A 25,651-nucleotide genomic window follows, 5' to 3' on the forward strand; every position below is an offset into this window, starting at 1 on the left:
CAATCTTGCCATGGAGGGCCCACTGTGGTTTCCAGTTCTCCCGGACTTGCTGCATCAAGGGCCTGTTTGTTTGGAAGACGTTGATCGCTTCTGTCTAGTGACATGGCTTTTGAAAGGCAGAGGTTAAGTCGCAAAGGTTGTTCTCTGGCTGTAGTAGCCACGCTCCTCAGATTGTGTAAGACTTCTACCAATCTCACGTATGTTAGAGTATGGAAAGTTTTTGAGACTTGATGTCTGGACCCAGTGGTCACGCCTACCCGGTCTTCGGTGTCAGATATTCTGTTTTCTACAATCTGGTCTAACGGTTTGTCATGTAGTTCCCTCAGAGTGCAAGTGGCGGTGCTTGGTTGTTTGCGTGGATCCGTCCAGGGAGTAGGAGTCTGAATTTAGTCCTCACTGCTCTTTGTTCGGTGCCTTTTGAGCTCTTGAAGAGAGAGAATCTAAAAGTTCTTACCTTGAAGGTGATTTTTCTGGTGACCATTACATCCGCTCGTACGGTGTCAGAACTCCAGGTACTTTCATATAGGGAACCCTTACTTCGGATTCGGGAGTTTCTTTAAGAACGGTTCGTCTTTCTTGCCAAAAGTGGTTTCCTCTTTTCATGTCAACCAATCTGTTGATCTGCTGGCCTTCACAGAGTTAGACCATTCGGATCCTTTGGCTAGTGACTTGTGGAAGCTTGATGTTCGCAGAGCTTTGCTGCGTTACCTAGAGGTTACCAATTAGATTTGTGTGTCTGACCATCTCTTTGCGCTGTGGAGCGGTCCTAAACGAGGACAGCAGATGTCCAAAACTACTATAGCTCGTTGGCTAAAAGGCTATTAGTTCGGCCTATTTCCTTTGGGGTAGATCCCTTCCTATGGGTCTGTGTGCCCACTCTACTCATTTGCAAGCAGCGTCTTGGGCAGAGTGTCAGATGGTATCACCGCAGGAGATATGCAGGGTGGCTAAGTGGAAATCCTTGCATATTTTTGCAAGACATTACAGACTGGATGTTCAGGCTCCATTTGCGGGAGGATTTGGAGAGGGAGTGCTTTGAGCGGGCCTCTCCAGATCCCATCCCAATTAAGGGAGCTTTGGTACATCCCAGGAGTCTGGACTGATCCGGGTATGTACAGGGAAAGGAAAATTAGTTTCTTACTTGATAATTTTCGTTCCTGTAGTACCATGGATCAGTCCAGAATCCCGCTCATCTCAGATGTGAGAGAAAGGGAGAGTCCGCTCGGTTCTTATATATTATCTTATTTCAGATTAGCAGAGTTCTGAATTTTGTCCTCTAAGTGGTTCTCAAGGTTCAGGTCCTGGGAGGGTTCAGTGGACCGGTTTGTTTCTTTTACTGTATATAGTTATAATGGTTTTGAGATTTCCATTCTGCTTTGACATTGAATAATACTGCCAGACTGTAGGTGGCACCAGCCTATTTGTAGGCTGAGTTTGTTTTGATAACTGTCTCCATCTGGGGGGGGGGGCGCAAAACCCAGGAGTCTGGACTGATCTGTGGTACTACAGGAACGAAAATTATCAGGTAAGAAACTAATTTTCTTTTGCAACTTAGATTTTTGAAGTCTCAGCTCTAGGGGTACATGCAGCCATGTGCAGCAGTTTTGCACTGAGGGCCAGCCTCCGCTGGGTGCAGCACTTACAATTGGAGGCATCCCTTTCCGATGCAGAAGCGGTTCAGGCCGATTGCCTGGAGGCCGCGGTTGCTTACAGTGCAGATGCTCTATATGATCTCCTGCGTAATTTGGGCAGAACTATGGTTTTGGCTGTCTCAGCCCGCAGACTCCTCTGGTTGTGGAACTGGTCTGTGGATGTTTCTTCCAAAGCTCAGCTGGGTTCCTTGCCCTTTACGGGAAAGCTGCTCTTCGGCCAACAATTGGAGAACATGATTAAGTCTCTGGGGGAGAACAAGGCCTAGAGGTTACCAGAAGATAAGCCCAGGACAAGGGGATGCTTTCTTCAGTGGTCTAGATTCCATGGGAATCGCAATTTTCACTTTTCCTGATCATCAGGGTCCAAGCAGTCAACATTCCTGGAACCAGTTCTTTCGAGGCAGATGTCATGCCAGGGATAGAGCCCCACAGACTAATGGGTGCCTCAAGTCCGCACAATGAAGCGAGGCCGGTTCACTCCTCCATACCAAAGATATAGGGAAGGTTGTCTCTCTTTCTAGAGGAGTGGACCAACTTGATGGCAGATCAATGGGTCCTAAATATAATAGAACATGGCTATGCTTTAGATTTTGCTCGGCCACTCCGGGAGCGCTATCTGGCTTCCCCATGCTCCTACCACCAAAAACATCTGGCGGTACAGGACACCCTATGACGTCTACAAGACTTAGGTGCCATAGTTCTGGTACCCACAGGAGAATTCGGGTGAGGTTGCTACTCCATCTACTTTGTGGTACCCAAAAAGGAGGGCACTTTCTGACCCATCCTCGACTTAAAGCGAGTCCATCAAACTCTAAAGGTGCCTCTGTTTTTTGCATGGAAACTCTTCGCTCTGATAGCGACCATTCACAGGGGAGAATTTTTGGCGTCTCTAGACCTGACAGAGAAGCATACTTGCACATGCCCATCCACCCGATCATCAGAAGTATCTGTGGTTCGCAATCCTCTGGCATCATTTTCAATTTTGTGCACTGCACTCAGGCAACTGCACTCAGGGTGTTCACCAAGGTGATGGTGGTAGCAGTGGCTCTTCGGAAAGAGGGTATACTGGTACATCCCTACCTGGACTATTGGCTGATTCGGGCGAAATCGGAGGAAATCTGCCAGACTGTGGTTCAGAGGGTACTGCAGCTGTTGAGCTCGTTGGGTTGTCAATCCAGACAAGAGTCATCTAGTTCCTTCCCAGTCCTTGGAGTTTCTGGGTGCTCGGTTAGACATGCTCTTGGGCAAAGTTTTTCTTACCGAGGAGAGACTGTCCAAGGTTCTAACTCAGGTGTAGTCTTTGCGGTCCATGCCTCGTGCCAGAATCTGACATTATTTTCAGGTTCTAGGTTCGATGGCTTCCACTCTCGATCTGGTCCCATGGGCCTTTGCGCATATGCGTCCTCTTCAGTCAGCCTTGCTCTCCCGGTGGAATCTGCTCGCCGAGCAGTTTCATCTTCTCCTACCACTGACTGACTTGGCACGTTCCAGTCTTCCTTGGTAGCTCTGTCCGGACAATTTGTAGCAAGGGGTGGACTTGGAAATTCCCTCTTGAATAGTGGTGACCACCGATACCAGCCTTTCCGGTTGGGGAGCAGTCTGTTGGGGGAGAGTGGTGCAAGGCCAATGGACAAGAACAGAGTCGTCCTGGTCGATCAATCGGTTGGAGACTAGAGCGGTTCGGTTGGCTCTGCAGGCCCTCCTTCCCTTGGTAGAGGGAACATCAGTAAGAGTACTATCTGACAATGCGATGACGGTGGCCTACATCAGTCGGCAGGGCGGAACAAGAGTCGTCCAGTGGCGACGGAAGCTCAGCTTTTAATCAACTGGGCAGAACAGCACCTGTACAAGAAAGCCTCTCACATTGCCGGAGTGGACATTGTGCAGGCCGATTTTCTCAGCTGCCACCAGTTGGACCCGGGAGAGTGGGAACTCTCTGAGGCTTTTTGTCTTCTGTGCAACCACTGGACCAGGCCCTCCATGGACCTGATGGCAATGTACCATAATGCCAAGGCTCCTCGATCCTTCAGTCGGCGACGGCAGCCAGGAGCAGAAGGTGTAGATGCTCTGGTCCTTCCCTGGCCAAAGGACATTCTGTTGTATGTTTTTCCGCCGTGGCTGTTGGTGAACAGAGTTCTGCGCCACATAGAGGCCACCCGGGTGAAGTGATACTAGAGGCGCCCATGGTTTGCGGTCTTCGTGAATCTAGCAGTAGACGGACCGCTGAGATTTTGTCAGTCTCCGAATCTTCTGCATCAAGACCCTGTTTGTTTAAGAGAGGCAGAACGCTTTTGTCTAGCGGCATGGCTTTTGAAAGGCAGAAATTAAGGAGTAAGGGTTACTCGGATGCAGTGATTGCCGCTCTTATATTCCCGTAAGACTTCTACCTCCATGACGTATGTTAGTATGGAGTGTTTGAGACCTGGTGTCTGGTCCATCAGGTGGAGCCATCCAGGGCTTCGATTGCAGATGTTCTGGGCTTTTTACAGGCAGGTCTAGCTAAGGGATTGGCATTTAATTCCCTATGAGTTCAGGTGGCAACCCTTGGTTTTCAGGGGAAGGTGCAGGGCATTGCCCTAGCATCCCATCCAGATGTGGCTAGCTTTGTGTGGGGCTAAGCATCTGCGTCCTCTGGTTCGGAACCCCTGTTGCTCTGTGCCCTTTGTAATGCACCTTTCGAGCCGTTGAAGCGAGCTACCCTTAAGGATCTGACATTAAAGGTAGTCTTCCTTGTGGCTATCTCCTCAGCAAGGCGTGTATCGGAGCTTCAGGCCTTATGTTGCAGGGAGCCCTTCTTACAGATTTCTGAGGCAGGGGTCTCCTTGCAGACAGTTCCCTCCTGTCTCCTGAAAGTGGTGTCTTCCTTTCATTTGAATCAGCCAGTGGAACTCCCTTCCTTTGCAGTCCTGGATTCTTCTATTTCAGAGTCTAGGGATTTAAGAAAGTTGGACATGAAACAGGTGTTGCATTACTTGGAGGTTACGAACAGTTTCCGTCTCTCGGACCACCATTTTGTCCTTTGGAGTGGTCCCAGGAGGGGTCAAAAAGCTTCAAGGGCCACTATTGTGCGCTGGCTAAAGGAAGCTATCGTTCCTGCATACCTAGTTCAGGGCCGTCTGGTCCCGGTGGGTCTTCGGGCTCATTCTACTCTATTGCAAGCGGCCTTGTGGGCGGAATGTCAGCAGGTGTTGCCGCAGGAAATTTGTCTGATGGCTACTTGGAAATCTACTCACACTTTTGCCAGGTTTTATCGCCTGGATGTCCGGACCCCAGAGCCCTGTTCCTTTGGGGCTAGTGTGCTCCAAGCGGGACTCTCTGTCCCACCCCGGTTAGGGAAGCGTTGGTACATCCCAGGAGTCTGGACTGATCCAGGTACATACAGGGAAAGGAAAATTTGTCCTTTCCTGCTAATTTTCGTTCCTGTAGTACCACGGATCAGTCCATTTTTCCCCTTTTCGGAGTTGGGGGGGGGGGGAAACTGAGAGTCCGCTCGGCCGGTTGTTCCTATTCTGCAAATTTCTCTAATGTTCTTATAAGTGCATGCCCCCTTTACAGGGTGTGAGTATGGGCATGGTTTTGTTAATTGTTACAGGTTTTCATTCCCTCTGCTATTCGGGGGAAGTTGTTATAGTGAAAATTATGGTTTAACCTTTCTGCTTGGGTACAGTGTAATACTGACAGACTCTAGGTGGCACCTCAGGGTATAGGGCAGAGTCCATTCAAACTTCTGTCTCCATCTCCTGGAGGGGGACACACAACCCAGGAGTCTGGACTGATCCGTGGTACTACAGGAACGAAAATTAGCAGGTAAGGACCAATTTTCTTTTTCTTGCCTGTCTGCCTTAAGCATCTTTTGCTTTCCTCCCCATGTAGGTGGTAGTGTTGACCAGCTCCTCAATGGAGGAACAACTGCGTGTGGGTGAGCTCTGTCACAACAGGGGCATCAAATTCATCATGGCAGACACCAGAGGCTTGTTTGGGTAGGTTGAGCCTTTCCTTCCAGTCTTTTCACCCGCCCTTAGGAGGAAGGAGGCAGTTCACTTTTTTATTTAATGTTTCTGAACTGGGAAGCTGGCATGCAATGTTTGGGATGTGTTTTTTTTGCTTTCTAATCACTTGCCAGCATTCCTGACCAGTGGCCCTCCCATTGTTACTCATATGAAACATTGGCAGTGTTCTTGCTGGCATGGTTGGGTAAAGATGAAGATACAATGATTGTCAGATCCAACTCTGATTGTGCCTAGCCTGCAGCTTTTTGGTGGGAGGGGCTCGAGATGAAGCAGTAGGCTTACTTTCTTTGAACCCTTCTGCATGAATTCAGTTTTTGCTGTGTGCATTTTTTATTTTCATCTGATAATCTTTTGTTTGACATCCTTTGTAGTCAGCTGTTCTGTGACTTTGGAGAAGACATGGTGGTAACAGATACTAATGGAGAGCAGTGCCTGAGCGCCATGATTTCTATGATCACAAAGGTAAGGTACTCCTGCTCTCCCCCAACCTCTGAGGTGGGATTTAATGCCACTGCTTATGACCACAGTAAACTAGCTCAGATCTGCCTCACAGCTGAGCATATCTGGCTGTGGGGGAGGCATGGATTCAGTTATTGATCCCTGCTTATGTTCTGCTTCCCTTCCAGGATAACCCTGGTGTGGTGACCTGTCTTGACGAGGCACGCCATGGCTTCGAGAGCGGCGACTTTGTCACATTCACAGAAATCCAGGGAATGAATGAACTGAACAATGGTGTACCTGTGGAGATCAAAGTTCTGGGTGAGACTAGAGGATGACTTGTTTTTTTTTTTTCTTTCATTCTAGCAGGTACTCGACCAAGAGGATCCTTGAATCTTTGGCTTTAATCAGTGGACGAAAGGACTTTGATTTTCATCTCCTCTAGGGATAGGACAAGAAATTATGGACTTAAAATACAACAGGGAAAAATTTAGGAATTCTCATCTAGGAGAGGGATGTTTAGGTATCACCTCAGGAGAGTGAGGCTCAATCTCTTCTCCAATTTAAAAATTTCTTCTTCCAAAAAAGTATAGTGATCCTCATAAGGAAAGCATGCTGTATCTGCTGGAGATGGAGGAATACCTGAAGGGCTAAGGCAGGGGTGAAGTTGAACGTCTGTTCCATCTGTGCACCTTGTGTGTCCAGCCGGGAGGGGGCCACTCCGTTAGATTTGGCCTCCGGTTGGCGGGTCGGCTGCAGTTTCCATGGGAATGGAGTCCTCTGTTGCGGGGAGGGGGGGATTCCCCTCCACCCCTGTCCCCGGTGGATCTTGGCCAGGCTGCTGAGGAGGAAGTTTTACAGTGTGATACCCCTCTGGGGGGGTGGGGGTGGAGGAAGAGCCTGCAGGCTTCTCCCCAGAATTTGTGCTACTCCTTCATTGGGTTTTATTTGCCAATCAGAGGGCCGCAGAGTGGCTGGACCCGGCAGGCGAGGGCTCTAAGTGTGCTTCTCAAGGTCTTCCTGACCTCCTTCTGTGCCTGGTTCTCCGCCCACCGCAGGGGGACCCGATCTTTGTGGAAGAAGCGCAAGGTGTCTTGCAGCATTCCTCCAGACCCTCGGGTTGGACCTGGATGCCGATGGCTCCAAAGATGACCCGACCTTGGATGAGCTCCCCATGCTGGAGGGGGATGACCCTCGAGTCGTTCATCTGTTCAAGTTGGAGGAGCTGGGTCCCTTACTTCCCCAAGATCTGGAGGGGTTGGGGGTTAAGATCTCCCAAGAAGAGTCGGATAGTGAGGGGGTCCATCCGGAGCTTGATGGTCTGCAAGGGCAGACATATGCTTTCCATTGCCCAAGATCATCAGGAAGTTGGTAGTCCAGGAGTGGGCCGCCCCAGATGCCGGCTTGAAGGTGGGCAGAGGAATGGCTAAACTGTATCCCCTGGCGCAGGAGACTTTGGACCTCCTGAAAGTGCTTCATGTGGATGTGGCTGTGTCGGCAGTCACTAAAGTCGACTATCTCAGTGGTTGGGGCGGCTGCATTGAAGGACATGTAGGATCGCAAACTGGAAATTCAGCTGAAAACGTTGTTTGAGGTTTTGGCCCTAGGTCTGCGTGTGGCGGTCTATGCCAACATAATGCAGCGGACCTGCCTGTGTTGGGTCCAGGAAGGTGCTAAGTCTGGTGACCCTCTTTCCTTGCAGGCGGCCTGCCTGGAGGCGGGGGTTGCCTATGTAGCAGATGCGCTGTATGACTTAGTTCGTATCTCTGCTCGTAGTATGCTTTCCTCCGTTGCAGCCCGTAGGCTTTTGTGGTTGAGGAACTGGTCAGCGGACTTGTCCTCCAAGGTGCAGCTTTGTAAGCTCCTTTTTGGAGAGGTATTGGACCAGTTGGTGAAGCTATTGGGGGGTGGGGGAACCAAAGGCCATAGGTTGCCAGAGGATAGGAGATGGAGTAAGAGAGTGTTCCCGTCCCGAGCTCATTTTAGAGACTTGCGTAGGTTTTGCGCCGGTAAACTAGCTCCTTCTGTGTCTGGACTGATCCTGGTTGTCAGCAGCCTTTTCGAGGGGGCTGTTAAGTGTCCAGAGATGGTGCAGGCCTGGGCTCGGGAGGCGACAAGCCTGCCCAATGAGGCCAGGGTCCCCACCCCTGTGTAGAAGCTGTAGGAGGCAGTTTTCCCATTCCTCATAGAAGTTTGATAAGGATTACCTCGGACTGGTGGGTGTTGGAGGTGGTCAGAGACGGTGGTGCTCATGGTGCTGGAGTGGCCCAAACGTCCCTGGTTCGCAGATCTGGTGCGTCTGGTGGAGGAAGGCCCTCTACGGCTGGCCCATCTTCTGCGACTGCTGCGACAGGGGCCCATATTCTTGGATTGGGAGGATCATTTCTGTCTCATTGCCTGGCTTTTGAGAAGTGGTTACTCCTGAAAGGGTATTCCCTGTATGTACCAGGAGCAGTCCAGACCGTGGGTAAAGCCCCCGTTCCAGCAGGTGGAGACAGACCAGAGTTCTGAGGCTGCCCATATAAGGACGGAACCCACCCAGGAACCCTCAGTCTTTGTCTGTCTCCAGCAAGTGGAACAGCTCACCCTTTGGTTCCCTGTTTAGCTTGCCCTCTGTAGTTTTTTCTTCTTTCTCTGGGGCAAGCTCATGCAAGTACATTTTTAGTTTACTTCTTTATTATAATAAAAAAAAAATTATTTTTGTCAGTTTTCTCTGGCTAACTGTGTCAGGGTAGGCAGTTTTGTCTCCCTCGCTCTTGGGGTTCCTAGGGGGGCTTTGCCCCTTGATTTCTGTCAGCCTAGGTTCCCTTCCCGGTGACCTAGTGTGGGTGATACTGGTGGTGCCAGTCCCTCTCCCCACGTTTACTGCTGCCGTGCCCTGAGATGCACATGCCTCGGTTGAGCCTTCAGGGATGACTTTCATGCCCCTGCTTCTGTGAATTATTTATTTACAAAAAAAAAAAGAAAACTCACTTTCACAGAATATATATTTTATATACTTTATTTAATCAAATAAATAAAAGGCAGCAGTTTATTTTGTGAGGAGGGAGTGGGGTTCAATCTCCCGCCCAGCTCCTCAGGGGCTCCCTGCTCAGCTGTTTTTAATTACCTTAGCGGCTGCTTCCCTGCTCTATGCCGCGGCCATCTTGCTGTTTAGCCTGTGGAGAGTCGGCCTCCCGACTCTCCCGCAAAGGGGTATGTTCAAGGTGCATTTCATGGGGTGAGGGCTCCTCTATTGAACCGCCACCTTTTAGACCTCTGGGAAGAGCTCCCCGACGAATTTTGAAAGCGGTTCCTGTCCTGGGAATGTGCGTCAGCGGTGGCCATTTTGGGTGTTTCAGATGAAACAGTTCCTGCTTCTCCGGGGGCTGGGGATCCATTTTTTCCCCCCAATTTGAGCCCGGTTCGCTCTCCTGGGGGGGGGGGGGGGTGGCTGGCTCGGACACCCCTCTCCCCTTCCACAAAAAAATCAGCACCGACCCGTTTTTCATCGGATTTTGTGCTTTTATTACATGAGTCTTATTTAGCAAGTTTACAAAGGGAGGTAGACCCCCCCCCCACCTCCCTCTGACCCGCTTGATTTAGGAGATGGATACTACGACCCAAGACCCCCGCTGGAGGGCGACGACCCTAGTCTCCTGCGCTTATTTCAGCGGGAAGAATTGGAGCCCCTTATTCCCTTCGTTCTCCAAGAGTTGGGAATTGATGCCCCACCACATGACTCTGTGGCAGTTGCAATGACACCAAATGCGGACCCGGTCCTGGCGGGACTCAGGGCGTTACCGCGTGCTTTCCCATTTCACCCTATGCACCTCCTTCTCAGGGAATGGGAGTCCCCAGAGGCGGGCCTCCGAGTTAGTAGGGCTATGAATAAGCTATACCCGCTCCCTGAGGACTGCCTGGACATGTTAAAAAATCTCTAAAGTAGATTCTTCTGTCACTGCTGTTACAAAACGTACTACTATTCCCGTGGTGGGCTCTACTGCATTGCGAGATGTGCAAGACCGTAAGCTTGAATTTTATTTGAAACACATTTTTGAGGTCTTAGCGCTCTGAATCCGGGTGACTATTTGCAGCAGTCTCATGCAGCGGGCAAGCCTTAGGTGGATGCAACAGTTACTCAGCACCCAGGACCTCCCGTCTGCGGAGGCTGAGTGTTTAGAGGGTGCTAAGGCTTATGGTGCCGATGCCCTTTATGACTTGCTTCGGGTCCAAGCTAAGGCTATGGTTTCTGCATTTTCGGCCAGGCGTCTTCTCTGGTTACGCAATTGGTCCGCTGATGCTTCTTCCAAGGCTCAGTTGGGCACTCTTCCTTTTAAGGGCAAGTTGCTTTTGGTGAGGACCTGGAACAGCTTATTAAATCTTTGGGTGAAAACAAAGTCCATAAGCTGCCAGACGACCGTCCCAAACAGTCGATCTTTTTTTTTCCCTGACTCGCTCTCGCTTCAGGGGGAACCACTGTTACGCTAGCAGAGCCCGCGGCTCCTTTCCCAGGGGAGACGTGTCCATGTCCCAGTCTTGGTCCCATTCCTTTCGTGGCCGTCGGGATTTCCGAGATGGCCATCAGCAACTCACTACCACTAAATATGCTCCCCAATGAAATTCAGCCGGTCCATTCCTCCGCACGAAACTTAGGTGGGCGTCTTTCTCTGTTTCTCGAGGAGTGGGCCAAAATCACTTCCGATCTCTGGTCCTCGATGTGATAGAACACGGCTACGCATTAGTTTGCCAGGGACCTGCTGGATCTATATATAGTGTCCCCTTGCGGCCTTTCCAAATGGCCTGCGATCTGTCACACCCTTTTGAGACTTCAGGATTTGGGAGCAATTTTTCCGGTGCAAGAACAAGGCGCCGGCCAGTATTCAATTTACTTCATTGTTCCCAAAAAGGACGATTCCTTTTGCCCCAATCTGGATCTCAAAAGGGTCAATCAGGCCCTCAAGGTTTCCCGTTTCAAGATGGAAACTCTACGGGCAGTAATTGTGGCGGTCCGTCCCGGCGAGTTCCTCACTTCCCTAGATCTCATGGAGGCTTATTTTCACATTCCCATTCGTCAGGAACATCAAAAGTTTCTTCGTTTTCAGATCCTAGGCCAGCACTTCCAGTTTCGGGCTCTCCCATTCGGTCTTGCCACTGTCCCCCACACTTTCACCAAGACCATGGTAGTCGTTGCGGCAGCTATCCGTCGGGAAGGGATCTTAGTCCATCCTTACCTGGACGATTGGTGGTTGATAAGGGCCAAGTCCGCCGCGCTCTGCATGCTCGCGGTAGACAGTTTTAGCCCTTCTCACGTCTCTCGGCTGGATAGTCAACTACTCCAAAAGCACTCTTCGGCCCTCACAAGAGCTAGAATTCCTGGGCGCTCTTTTCAACACTCGGGTCGGGAAAGCTTTTCTTTCGGACTCGCGAACACTCAACTTGATCGATCAGTTGAACACTTTCGTCACTCTTCCGCTTCCCATGGCGTGGGATTACCTGCAGGTTCTAGGGACCATGGCTTCCACGATCGATCTCGTCCCCTGGGCGTTTGCTCATATGCGTCCCTTACAGAGAGCATTGATGTCCCTTTGGAAGCCGAAGTCGGAACAGTATCAGGAGATTCTCCCTCTCTCCGACTCTACCATCGCCAATATACAATGGTGATTCTCCCAGGCTCACCTTCTCAAGGGGATGCCTCTTTTGACTCCCTCCTGGGTCATAGTAACGACAGATGCCAGCCTCTCCGGATGGGGGGGCTGTCTGCCAATCCCATGTGTCTCAAGGTTTCTGGTCCCTGTCTCAGTGGCACATCAATTGTCTAGAAGCCCGAGCGGTTCGCCTGGCCCTCAAGTTTTTTTCTTCCTCTGATTCGCCACAAAGCGGTCCGAGTGCTATCAGACAATTCCACCACAGTGGCTTACATAAATCGTCAAGGGGGGGACTCGAAGTAGTCTAATGGCGCTAGAGGCCAGCAAGCTTTTTCTCTGGGCAGAGAGGCACTTGGATCGCCTGACGGCTTCCCACATAGCAGGCAAGGAGAATGTCCAAGCAGTCTTCCTCAGTCAACATCTCGATCCCGGTGAGTGGAAGTTGTCAGACGTAGCGATGGGTCTAATTGTGCGCAGGTGGGGTCCCCCTCACCTAGACCTCATGGCGACGCTAGCCAAGGCTCCCCGGACCTAGTGAATCTCACTGCGGACGGCCCTCTTCGTCTGTCATCTGCCCCATCTCCTGCGTCAGGGTCCCGTATTTTTCAACCAGGTGGATGGCTTTTGAACGGAGATGTTTGAGACGCAGTGGATATAAGGAAGAGGTCCTTGCTACCCTCCTTAGGGCTCGTAAGCAGTCAACTTCGCTTACCTATGTCCGGGACTGGAAGGTTTTTGAAAACGTCTGCGAGGATTTGGGCGTTTCCGCTCGTTCCCCTTCTGTTGTGGTGATACTCTTTCTTCAGCAAGGTTTCTCCAAGGGTCTTTCGGTCAGCTCCCTGCATGTTCAGGTCTCGGCGCTTGATTCCCTCCTGGGTTCCATTGAAGGTTGGCCGGTAGCCTCTCATCCGGATGTTCATTTTCTCAGAGGCGCTAAGCATCTAAAGCCGCCTATCTGGTCTATTTGTCCTTCGTGGAGTTTAAATTTGGTTCTTTGAGCTCTTTGTACGGCTCCGTTCGAACCTCTTCGTCGTGCCACTCTCAAAGACATGACTCTCAAAACTGTTTTCCTGGTTGCTATCTGTTCAGCCAGGAGAGTGTCCGAGCTTCAAGCTCTATCTTGTAGAGACCCTTTCTTGCGTTTTTCGGACTCGGGCGCCTCTCAAGACAGTACCTTCTTTCTTACCTAAGGTTGTTTCGTCTTTTCATATTAACCAGTCCGTTGAACTTCCCACTTTTTCTCCAGAGGATATCGCAGCCTCTGGTGGTGGTGATCTTTGTCATCTAGAACTTAAGCGAGTCTTATTGCATTATCTTGAGGTCACCAATGATTTTCGTGTCTCTGATAATCTTTTTGTCCTGTGGCGTGGACCCAACAGGGGGAAGCAAGCTTCTAAAGCTACGATCGCTCGCTGGTTGAAGGATGCGATTTCCTCTGCTTACATTTGCAAGGGCCGAGCAGTTCCTGAAGGCCTAAAAGCTCATTCTTTGCGTTCTCAAGCGACCTCTTGGGCGGAGTCTCAATCTGTGTCGCTGCAGGAAATTTGTAGGGCGGCTACATGGAAATCCCTTCCTACTTTTGCTCGTCACAACCGCCTCTATGTTCAGGCTCCAGTCTTTGGTTCCTTTGGTCGGCAGGTTCTTCGAGCGGGACTATCTGGATCCCATCCTTTGTAGGGAAGCTTTGGGACATCCCACAGTCTGGACTGATCCTGGTATGTACAGGGAAAGGAAAATTAGTTCTTACCTGATAATTTTTGTTCCTGTAGTACCAAGGATCAGTCCAGACACCCGCCCGTTCTTTTCTGTCCGCTCAAATCTTTTTCCAGATATATTTTGTCTTTTTCCTTCTTATAGGATTTCTTTGATTCCTGCATCGTCTTCCTGGATTTTGCTTATAGGCACCAGAAGCATCGTTACGATGATCAGGGGTAGTTATATAAGAGCGTTTAGTTTACACAATTCATTCAATTGTACTGTTTGTTGGTTTAAATTACATTTATAGTTATTCTGTTACTTGCTTGATCTTACACCTTTCTGCTTTGACAATGGTTATACTGAGGGTTCCTGGGTAGGTTCCATCCTTATATGGGCAAGCCTCAGAACTCTGGTCTGTCTCCACCTGCTGGAAAGGGGGCTTTACCTACAGTCTGGACTGATCCTTGGTACTACAGGAATGAAAATTATCAGGTAAGAACTAATTTTCCTTTCAGAGCCGGTCATTTCCACGCTTCTTCAGGCTGAGACCCACTACCTTGATGGCGTACTTTAGTGTTTCGAAGCTGTTTGAAGGGTGGTGTCTTCAGTGAAAACTGACCCTCTTGGAGATAGAAGTATCTTAGATTTCCTGCAACAAGGGTTAGCCAAGAGCTTGGCGTTTAATTCGCTTCGGCTGCAGGAGGTGGCCTTGGGTGCTCTTCAAGACTGTCCTCGGAGTCGGAAGCTGGCAGCGCATCTGGATATTGTACGGTTCCTTAAAGGCATGAAACATTTTTGTCCGGTGCCTAAGGTGTGCCCTGATTGGAGTTTAAATTTGGTTCTGAGTACTCTGCAGGGCGCTGTTGAGGATGGCATCTTTAAAGGATTTGACTCTTAAGGCAGTATTCCTGGTGGCCATATGTTTGGCAAGGAGGATTTTGGAGCTTCAGGCTTTGTCTTGTAGGGACCCTTTCCTGCGAATTTACAATCTATTTATTTATTGGTTTTTATATACCGCCGCTTATCAAGGTATCACGTCTGTGTACAGAGAACATATTAACATACGCCTTAGCGTTATACATAGAACAGGATAGTAAAAGTTAATAAACTATACGCCAAAGCAGCATACATAAAACAAAATAGTAATAAATAAAACTATTATAATGAACAACTCAAGAATGTGGAGAAGGGAAACAAGGCTTAAATTAATTAAATATGCATAGCAAAGTGTAATTAGTACATAAAACCAACTTAGGATATTACTTAAGAATAGCTTAAATCAGAGATCACGTGATGTGGTGGGCTTGGTAGGCTGCTGTCTGCTGAGCTCCGGCTGCCCCAAGCAAAATCGGCAGTGTTTCCAGCCCGAATCGCGACGTTTTTTGCTCCAAACAAAGCTTAGTGAGTGTCTGAGGGGTATCGGCGAGATACATTACCTTAGCGATCCGCATGGCGACACGCTCGATCCGTAAGGGGGAGAAGGAGCGACTGAAAGCTTCTGAGGACAAAATGGCGCTTATGGCAGCTTCTGAAGACTTACCAGAAGAAATGACATTGGAAGACAAAATCTCCCAAGCTGTTGTTGCTGCTTTGGATGTGAGACTACATCAGCTGTCTGAACAAATTGCAGACGTTCGAGCCTCCCTTACAGAAATGGACTCGCGTACCGAACGCCTTGAAGGTCGTGTGGGCCTAGTAGAAGACGTGGGAGACCTGGAGAGGAAGATGGCGGTGTTAGAAAAATCCGCAAAGGCCAGCGAGGACAAACTCTATCTTGAAAATATATCACGTCGGAACAATCTACGTTTTATCGGCATCCCAGAACGTTTTATCGGCATCCCAGAAACCTGCCTGAAGGCAAATTACCACGACTCCTGGAAGCATGGCTCCTGCGTATTGTGCTGTCCCTGGCCTCACCGTCCGGGGGCCTATTGGAGCGTGCCCATCGCCTGGGACGGCGGCCAGAGGGGAATACCGCGGGGAGACAGAGTGATCATTGCGCGTTTTCTACATTTTGTGCATAAATCGTTGGTTCTGCAGCATTATCGAAAGGCCCGAGAATTTCATTGAGTCGCAGCGTATTCTAGTTTTTCAGGACTTTTCGCCGAGTGTTACGTCGCAAAGGAAGGCCTTCAGCGCCACATGCTCGGAGCTTGTGAAAAAACATATTCGATTTGCTCTCCTCTTTCCAGCGAGACTGAAGATCACTCACCTTGGGCAAGTCAGGTTTTTTGACTCTGCCGCTGAAGCACGCACCTATGTTGGGGAACTAGTGGGTCCCGCGGCAACAGCTGATCCCTGACTGTATGGCCGTGCACCGGAGTTCGCTGGTGTGTAACGAATGATGAAAGCTGGAAGTTTGTTTGCCACCTCGTTGAGACGCGGGATATGTTTAATATATGTGCTTAATGTTTTCTATTTTGCTGTGTTGGGGGGCAGCCGAGCACATGGTCCCATCTCTGATCTCCATCCCGTTAGGGCCCTCACCTTGGGTGAGGACTCTATATCAGGTGAGACCTGATCCACAATCGGGTCTCAAAGTGTTCAAATATTCTGTTGTAGGGGGGGAAGGTGGGGTATATCTGTAGAGAACCTCATTTGCAAAGTACCGTATTTTTCGCTCCATAAGACGCACCTGACCATAAGACGCACCTAGGATTCAGAGGGGGAAAATTTAAAAAAAAAAAATTTGTGCTAAACCGGCTCTGCGTCTGGGCGTCTTATGGAGCAAATTAGGGGAGTGCATAGTTTTTTTTTTTTTCTCCCCATTTTGTTTTCGGGTCTGGGGAGGGCCATTTCGGTCCACTCCCCAGATCAGAAAATTTTTCTTTCTGTGAGAACCCCCAAAACCCCCCCCCATCCCAACCCTTTAAATTAACAACCTCCACCCCCCTGACCCCCCCAAGACCTGCCGAATTAATTTCCTGCAACCCCCCCACCCTCCTGACCCCCCCAAGACCTGCCAAACGTCCCTGGTGGTCCAGCGGGAGTCCAGGAGCGGTCCGGGAACGATCTCCTGGGCGTGAGCCGTCGGCTGCCAGTAAACAAAATGGCGCCGACGGCCCTATGCCCTCACTATGTCACTGAGACCGACCAATAGCAGCGGTCGGTCTCAGTGACATAGTGAGGGCATAGGGCCGTCGGCGCCATTTTGTTTACTGGCAGCCGACGGCCCTATGCCCTCACTATGTCACTGAGACCGACCAATAGCAGCGATCGGTCTCAGTGACATAGTGAGGGCATAGGGCCGTCGGCTGCCAGTAAACAAAATGGCGCCGACGGCCCTATGCCCTAACTATGTCACTGAGACCGACCAATAGCAGCGGTCGGTCTCAGTGACATAGTGAGGGCATAGGGCCGTCGGCGCCATTTTGTTTACTGGCAGCCGACGGCCCACGCCCAGGAGATCATTCCCGGACCCCCGCTGGACCACCAGGGACGTTTGGCAGGTCTTGGGGGTCAGGAGGGTGGGGGGTTGCAGGAAATTAATTTGTCAGGTCTTGGGGGGGGGGGGGGGGGTTTGTAGGAAATTAAGTCGGCAGGTCTTGGGGGAGTCGGGGGGGTGTTTGTTAGATTTTTGTTTGGTTTTTTTTTTATATTCGCTCCATAAGACGCACATACATTTTCCCCCCACCTTTGGGGGAAAAAAAGTGCGTCTTATGGAGCGAAAAATACGGTATGTAATACATTTTGTGTTTTAAGTGAGTTTTGCGGTTGTAAAGTGGCCTGCCCAGGTCTACTTTTTGGGGAGGATTTCTTGGTCTGGAGACTAGGGGGCGGATGGGCATTTATGGGAATCACATTTAGCATGGAGGAGCTCATTCAGTGGCCCTTCTCTTTGTATCCTTCACCATGGCAATGGATGTAGTTACATGGAATGTAGCGGGTTTGGGAACCCCGATTAAACGGGAAAAGGTTTTTGCTCGCCTTCAGCGATTGAAGGCCAAAATAATATTTTTACAAGAAACCCACATGCTTCCCAGTGAAATTCAGAAGTTAAAGAAAAAATGGGTCTCCCAAATTTACTATGCAACAGGTTCCTCAAAAAGCAGAGGGGTGGCACTTCTGATTCATCACTCGGTTCCCTTTCAGATGCAAACATGTGTTCAGGATCCGCAAGGGCGCTATGTTTTGGTTAAGGGCCTACTAATGGGGGCTCCCACTATCTTAGCTTCTGTGTATGCGCCCAACTGTTATGAGCACGGGTTTTATACCACTCTCCTTGCTGAAGTTTCCAGACTAGGAAACCTTCCATTGATATTGGGCGGGGATTTTAATTTTGTCATAGACCCGCAGTTAGATCACCGGCAAGGGGTGGTCACTTGCCCAGTGTCCATAAAGGACCTAATTACTTGTGCCAACATTTACAATTAATTTATCTATGGCGATCTCTACATCCTGGTGAACGGGAATATACTCACGTAGCTAGGGCTCACAATACCCAAACGAGGATAGACTATTTGTTAATATCTGAGTCAATGTTTTCTAAATTTACAGCCTCTTCCATAGAAGCCTTAGTTATTTCCGACCATAGCCCGGTCAAAGGGACACTCAGCTTTGGTGGCCCTGCTCCGGGTACCCAATGGCGACTGCCAGCCTTTTTGTCGGGAGATCCGGAGTTCCCAGTTTTTCTTAAAAGAAAATGGTCTGAATTTTTGCTTAACAATTCGCAACATGTTGCACACCATATCCTTTTGTGGGAGACTGCTAAATGTGTACTTCGTGGAGACATAATTAGTTATGCCTCTTATAAGAAACGCAAACTGGATAAGGATATCTTGAAAAGACAATTTAATCAGCATCCCAGTGAGGTGGCCGAAATGGCAGCCTATCGAGAGACACAGGTAGCTCTCAATAACCTGTTGCACGACAGAGCTGCTGACGCGCTGCGCTATAGGCAGTACACTTTTTTTCACCATGGTAACAAGGCTGGGCGTCTGTTAGCCCGCCTTCTCAGGGCACAAGACCAATCCAAATACATACCCAATTTAAAAAATGTTCAGGGAGATGTAAAATCCGAGACTGCGGACATAGCGATTATTTTTTCTGAATACTATCAGAATTTATATGCTGCAGATTGGGTGGATGAAGCAGCAGTAGACGAGTTCTTGCGGAACTTATCGCTACCCAGTGTGACCCCTCTTCAATTGGCTCAATTACAGCGCCCTCTTGATAATGAGGAGGTGAGAGAGGCTATTCTGGCCTTACCCAATCAAAAAGCTCCGGGCCCGGATGGGTTGACCTCAATTTTTTATAAGTCCTTGCCTGAGGAATTAACCCCCGTATTGCGGGGGGTATATGAGCAGATGGTGGACCAGAAAAGCATGCCCCTCACAATGCGGGCGGCTACGATAGTTCTTCCCAAACCTGGAAGGGACCCGCTTTTGGCTGCTTCTTATCGGCCGATTTCGTTATTGAACCTTGACATAGTTATATGCCAAAATTTTGGCAAATAGACTGAAGTATATTATGCCTAGTCTCATTTCTTCTGATCAGGTGGGCTTTGTGGCGGGGAGACGATCCACCGTAAACATCCATAGAGTAATGGTGGCTTTAGAGAGGTGCCATTTGAAGGAAGTCCATGACCCCCTACTAGTCACCTGTGATGCGGAAAAAGCGTTCGATAGTCGCTTGGCCCTTCCTATATCGAGTGCTTCATAAATTGGGATTTGTGGGCAGGATTTTTGATTATATTACTTTATTATATACTAATCCCACGGCTAGAATTCTGGTAAATGGGGACCTTTCAGGAGAATTTAGTCTCCAAAGGGGCACACGTCAAGGATGCCCACTTTCGCCACTACTCTTTATCATGACCGTGGAACCGTTGGTGGCAGCATTGAAAGCGTCAAAGGGGGTAACGGGAATATCGATAGGCAACCACTGTTTTTTGACTCTGCTTTTTGCAGACGACATTCTACTATTATTGTCTAATGCAAAGACAGCACTCCCGTCTGCTATAAGGATTTTCAGTCAGTATCAACTTGTCAGGGTTCAAATTGAACTTGGATAAAACCGAGGCCTTAGATATCTCCGGATCACTTAAGGCCGCCTGGCCCGACTTCCCGGTGAAATGGGCTCAGTCTACCGTCAAATATCTGGGGATTACAATTCATGCTGATCCGAAATTGTGGTACGGATTAAACGTTCCGACCACGTTTAGTAAAATGTGTGCGAAATTGGCTAGCTGGCAATCTCTCCCATTAACTATTCAAGGGCGTATAGCAGTGTTAAAAATGGTGATTGCGCCCCAATTAATATATAAGCTGCTTATGTTGCCGGTTTTACTTAAGGTGAAAGACAGGCGAGTGTTACAAAAAGCAATACGGAGCTTTATATGGAAGACAAAAAAAGCTTGGCTGTCCTATGTTACGCTGATGGCCCCAAAAGCTCAGGGGGGATATGGCCTTCCCAATTTTCAACTATACGCTTTAGCGGCAAACCTTCGTTTTTTGGGAGATTGGCTATTTGGTTCCTCCGATTACACTGACCCACAGCTGATTCACTCCATATGCGCCCCCTTAGACCCCAGCTATGTTTTGCATGTCACGGGAGCCGAATGTACAACCCTGAACTCATCATTTATCCTAATTAAAACGATGAGGAAGGTTTGGCGGGTTACAAGGTGTCTCCTATCATTACCCAATGAGGGGGTCCTCAAAGACCTCATTGACATCCACAACCTGCAGTGGGTGGGAGATGGCCTTTGGGGAGGTTGCTGGATTCCTCTACTGGGCAGATACCCTCAGTGGATCGGTGGCAGGAACTATTGGGGTTGGGTCCACAACACTTTTTAATTTTTGGGTACCTGAAAGCACAATGTAGGGCTTTTTTACAGAAGGCGCAAGGGGCCATTAACAATATTTATTTTTATTTTATTTAAAAAAATATTTCTATACCGGACTTCATGAATGGGATTCATATCAGGCCGGTTTACATGGAACTAGGGGAAAACCAGAGTAACCAAACAAGAAGGCCGAAACAAGCAAAGTTACAATATAACAGGGGGACTAAACCTGGGAGCTATAGTAGCTAGGAAGAGGAGAGATAAGAATTAACTACATATAAATCATATAAGATAGGTTATAAGATTAGCAAACATTCAGTTCCTTGATCTGAGACTGGCGAGATATTTTGGGTTAGGGGAAGGCTTGGTGGAAAAGCCACGTCTTAAGTTTTCTTCGAAAGGTGAGGAGGCAGGGTTCCAGTCTTAGGTCAGTCGGTAGTTTATTCCAAAGGACTGGGCCTGCTGTGGAGAAGGAACGTTCTTTGGTGGATGTTAGACGTGTGAATTTAGTAGGTGGGACTTGAAGGGTTCCTTTATATGCCTCTGATGGGTCTTTCCGACGCATGGTGTTTGAAAGGGGTCTGAAGGTCCAGGGTGAGCTGTTTGTGGATGGTTTTGTGGATTATGGTGAGTGCTTTATGTAGAATTCTGTATTTTATTGGTGCTTTATGTAGATGAAGAGCTAATTGCTTGTTTACAGCTTCACAAAGGTTCTCTGTCCTGTTTATATGCCTTTTACAATTGTAATATGTCTTTTTCTGTTTACAAAAATTTACTCCCACACTGGTCCAGGGACTGCTGAGAAGAGCTGGATGAGCAAGTGCTTAAGTACTCTTATGAATCTATCATCTCAATCACTAACAATGTGGCGCTTTGCGAACTTCAGCAATGTATTTTTCACCGTATTGTATACTCTCCTGCCCACGCTCACCGCATGGGATTTATACAATCAGCTACATGCCTCAAGTGCCCTGAGGAGGAAGCCACACTAATTCATTGCTTATGGGACTGTCCTGCCATTACAGTCTTCTGGGACTCTATTCAGCTCCGTTTATCGGAAGTTTTGCAGTCTACAATATCTTGGTCTTGTTCTTTTTGTCTTCTTAATAATGACAGTGGGGAGCACAGCTTAAATGTCGATAACACTGGCTTTCTTTCTAAGGCGTGTTTAATCGCTAAAAGGTGTATATTGCTTAAGTGGCTGGAGCCTAATCCACCTACCCAAGAGATGTGGACCGCTCTCATGTCTGAACTTTACCAATTGGAATATGGTTCTAAGTTTAAAAAGTTCACTCCAAAGAAAAAGCAGGTATTTCAAGAAATTTGGGCTGCCTTTTACAAGTCTCTTTTGCCAAGGGTTCGACAGATCGCTCCTTTGGGCGTGTGAGCAGGACTGCTATGGGATATAAGGTTTCGTTTTTCTTTCTTTTTTTTTTCTCTACTAGTGTTCACAAACAGCCCTTTTCTAGTGAACGCTTCTGTTTTCGCAGTTCATGGATGCATATGCTATATACAATTATGGTTGGTTGTCAGTATACTTGATTGTGACCACTTGATATTGAGATAATTAGCTGCTATGTGCCGGCTAAGTACATGAGTATGATACTAACTCAGCATATTGGTTCTCTACAGAGTAGGGGGGGGGGGGGTGGTGAGGTGGGGTTGCTGGGATATTGTAGGTATTTGTATTGAAACAAAAATTGAAATGTCATGATGTAGCTGGTGTATTATGTGTTGACGTTATTATATTGGTGACTTTCCTAATAAAACATGGTTAAAAAAAAAGAATAGCTTAAAATTAACGTTGGTGGAAATAACTTGGTATGACGGGGAAGGTTGGAGGAGTGGGATGGTAGGAGAGAGAGTAAAAAGTTGTGAGAGAGGCTGTGACAGACGTTACATGTTAGGAGAAGGCGATAAGTGTGAAGTAAGAAAGCATCATTAGAGCTGGGTGGCGATGATATACAATGTCCCAGTTTCTTTGTGCCCAAGGTGGTGTCTTTTTTTTGTCAGACAGTGGCGCTTCCAGGGTTTCCGGAATGGTCACTAGATTCTCCCCAGGAGAGGAAGCTGCATTTATTGGATGTGCGGTATCAAGTTTGAGCTACCGGGAGGTTTCCAGCAACTTGAGACGTTCAGACTACCTTTGTCTTGTTTGCTGGGGCCAAGAAAGGGGACCTAGCTTTGAAAGTGACCATTTCTAGATGGGTTAAAGAGGCCATCTGTGCCAGCTACATTTCCAAAGGAAGGCAGATTCCTGTGTGGTTAAAGGCTCACTCCACAAGAGCACAGGCAGCCTCCTGGGCTGAATGTCAACTTCTCTCTCCACAGGAGATTGTAGGGCGGCTGTCTGGTCTTCCATTCACACTTTCACCAGACTTTATCATTTGGCTGTCGGGGCGCAGGATGAAGCATCCTTTGAGAGTGTCCTGTGTGTGGGCCTTTCGGAGGCCCGCCCAGTATAAGGTGGCTTGGGTACATCCCACTGGTCTGGAATGGTCTGAGTATGTACAGGAAAGGAAAACTAGTACCTGCTAATTTTCATTCCCTGTACGTACCTGGATCAGTCCAGACCCTGGGTTATGTCACCAATCCAGCAGAGGGAGGCAGAGAAAACATTCTAATGACTCTGACGTATACCCTGGAGCACCACCTGCAGTCCATCAGTATTTCTCTGTCTCCCAGCAGAGGTGGACGTCACTAACCCCTGCAGTCTGTGGTAGTTTATTTTTTTAGTCGGGTAGTTAGGAGTTCCCTGTACTTACCGGATCAGTCCAGACTCCTGGGTTATGCCTCCGCACCAGCAGGTGGAAACAGAGCAAAACTTGACAAGCTCCGCTATATATACCAGGGTGCCACGCACAGCCTGTCAGTATTTCTCTGTTTCCAGCAGGTGGTGTGGGTGCATAGCTCACAGCCTGGATAGGGAACCTGTTTAGAGTCCGAGGGCTAGCATATTTTTTAGAGATAGGCAGGATTCCTAGTCTTACTGTTGCTGTTTCAATTAAGTTTGCAAAAAAAAAAAAAGGTTGTTAGTTTCTTTCTCTTTCAGGGAGAAGAAACGGTCAGTGCTCCCAGAAGGCTGTCAGGCCCTGAGAGGGCCATCCTTCCTTGCAGCCTTTCTTTTTTTTCTCTATTGTAGAGAGGCTGTTTTTTTCAATTAAGTTAATAAAAAAAAATAAATTTTTTTTTCTTCACCGCCGTTTCCTCTGCCTCCCTGGAGGTTGTTAAGCCTTGGGAGGACTATCCCTCCTGGTTGAGGCTGCCGGAGTTTGGGGAGGTTTGGGCCCAGCAACCACTCCTGGCAGGGGTGATACCGGGGAGCCTGGCTCACTCACCCTACTTGGAGCAGCGCCGAGGGTCCAGTTGGTCAGGTAAAAAAAAAAAAAAGAATAAATTTTTGGACAGCTGAATCGTGGGTTATTTACCTTTTGGTGTTGGGTCGGTCTGCACTTTTATTTCTTTTAGCGGAGTTTCTATTTATTTCTTTTAATTTTCAGTTTTTCTTTCCTTTCGCGCTGTTTTTTCTTTGCAATGCTGCGAGGCGTGGCCTGCTGCACTTGTGGGGACGCGCGCGCGTCTTTCAAGAGAGTCTCTGCGCTTCCTGTCTCCCCGAAGGGGAAGGTTCGTCAAATTTGCCGGTTAAAAAAAGAACCAGGCTACCTCGCACGACTCCAGATCCTCGGACCAGCTGCTCTCCTGCCCCGGGCTCATTTTCCTGCAGTGCTGGGACTGAAGCGCTCTTGTCTACTCTGAGGGCAGCAACACAGCAAGCTATTCAGAGTGCTGCAGACCCGCCTTCGTTGTCTCCGCAGCTGGTTGTCCCTGGGGGGGGGGGGGGGAAAATAAGCCACGTGAAACAGGCCCATATTTATCTGCTGATAGCCTGGAGGAGATTTCTGATTCTTCTTCTTCTTCTTCTTTTTCTGCCCTTTCGGGGGATTTTATTCGTTTTCTTCGCAAAGCGTATAAATCTACAGAGTAATCACCCTCTTGCAGTCTCTAGGTTGGGTGATCAACAAAGACAAGTCACCTGTTGCCTTCCCAATCTCTGGAGTTTTTGGGGGCACGGTTCGACACTCGTCAGGGTTAGTGTTCCTGCCAGAGCATCGCCTTCTCAAACTCCAATCGCAAATTCGAGATTTACAATCTATTCCTATTCCTTGTGTTCGGGATTATCTGATAGTCTTAGGTTCAATGACCTCTACTCTGGAATTGGTTCCCTGGGCCTTCGCACATATGAGACCACTTCAGTCTGCATTGCTTTCATGCTGGAATCCGGTTTCGGAACTATACCACCTTCCCCTTCCTCTTACAGAAACGGCTCGTTCCAGCCTGGATTGTTGGTTGCAACCAGTGAATCTACAACGGGGGTGTTCCTCTAGAGATTCCGGAATGGACTGTGGTCACTACCGACGCCAGTCTTTCAGGCTGGGGAGCGGTATGTCTGAAAACATCTGTATAGGGTCAGTGGTCCGAAGAGGAAGCATGGTGGCCAATCAATCTATTGGAGACCAGAGCGGTCCATTTAGCCTTAATCGCTTTTCAACCTCTCCTCTGCGGGAAGTCAGTGCGAATTCTCTCCGACAATGCGACCACGGTAGCGTATATCAACCGCCAGGGAGGAACTCGAAGTTTATTGGCAGCTCAGGAAGCACAACAGCTGACTGCCTGGGCGGAGCAACATCTGCTCAGCATTGCAGCCTCACACATTGCCGGGGTAGACAATATCCAAGCCGACTTTCTCAGTCGACATCATCTCGACCTAGGCGAATGGGAACTGCGGGGAAGCTTATCAGATGATATGCAACAGATGGTCCACTCCGGCAATGGATCTCATGGCCACATTTCAGAATGCCAAAGCCCCTCGGTTCTTCAGTCGCAGAAGGGAAAGAGGAGCAGAAGGAGTTAGACGCTCTAGTACTCCCTTGGCCAAGAGATGTTCTTCTCTGTTTCCTCCTTGGCCTCTAATCGGCAAGATCTTGCATAGGATAGAAGTTCAAGATGTCAACGTTATCTTAATGGCTCCGGAGTGGCCACGTCGTCCGTGGTTTGCGGACCTTGTCAGTCTAGCACTGGACGGTCCCCTTTGATTTCGAGACGTACCATGCCTTCTGTCTCAGGGTCCGGTTTATTTGGAAGAGGTCGAACGCTTCTCTCTAGCGGCTTGGCTTTTGAGAGGCGTCTGTTAAAGAATAAGGGTTATTCAGATGCTGTAGTAACTACTTTGTTGTGTTCTAGAAAGCCTTCTACATCTTTGGCTTATGCAAGGGTGTGGAAGGTTTTTGAGTCTTGGTGTAATGAGCATCAAATAGATCCAGTTCACTCTTCTGTTTCAAATATTTTATCTTTTTTACAAGACGGATTAGCCAAGGGTTTGTCCTGTAGTTCCTTAAGAGTACAAGGAGCAGCGCTTGGATGTTTTCGTGGTAAAATTCA

General features: G+C 48.7%; 1 protein-coding gene across 3 annotated transcripts in view; it reads left to right on the forward strand.

Moving 5' to 3' along the window:
* UBA1 (ubiquitin like modifier activating enzyme 1) overlaps positions 1-25,651 on the forward strand; it is a 265,897-nt gene that overhangs the window by 53,280 nt on the left and 186,966 nt on the right. For all 3 annotated transcript variants that reach the window (XM_029610608.1, XM_029610599.1, XM_029610616.1), the window contains 3 exons: positions 5,526-5,632; positions 6,034-6,124; positions 6,289-6,421. In XM_029610608.1, the coding sequence (XP_029466468.1) occupies positions 5,526-5,632; positions 6,034-6,124; positions 6,289-6,421 (331 nt within the window). The remainder of the gene's footprint in view (positions 1-5,525; positions 5,633-6,033; positions 6,125-6,288; positions 6,422-25,651) is intronic.

The sequence above is a fragment of the Rhinatrema bivittatum genome, chromosome 1, assembly GCF_901001135.1.
Source record: "Rhinatrema bivittatum chromosome 1, aRhiBiv1.1, whole genome shotgun sequence".
Taxonomy (NCBI): Eukaryota; Metazoa; Chordata; class Amphibia; order Gymnophiona; family Rhinatrematidae; genus Rhinatrema; species Rhinatrema bivittatum.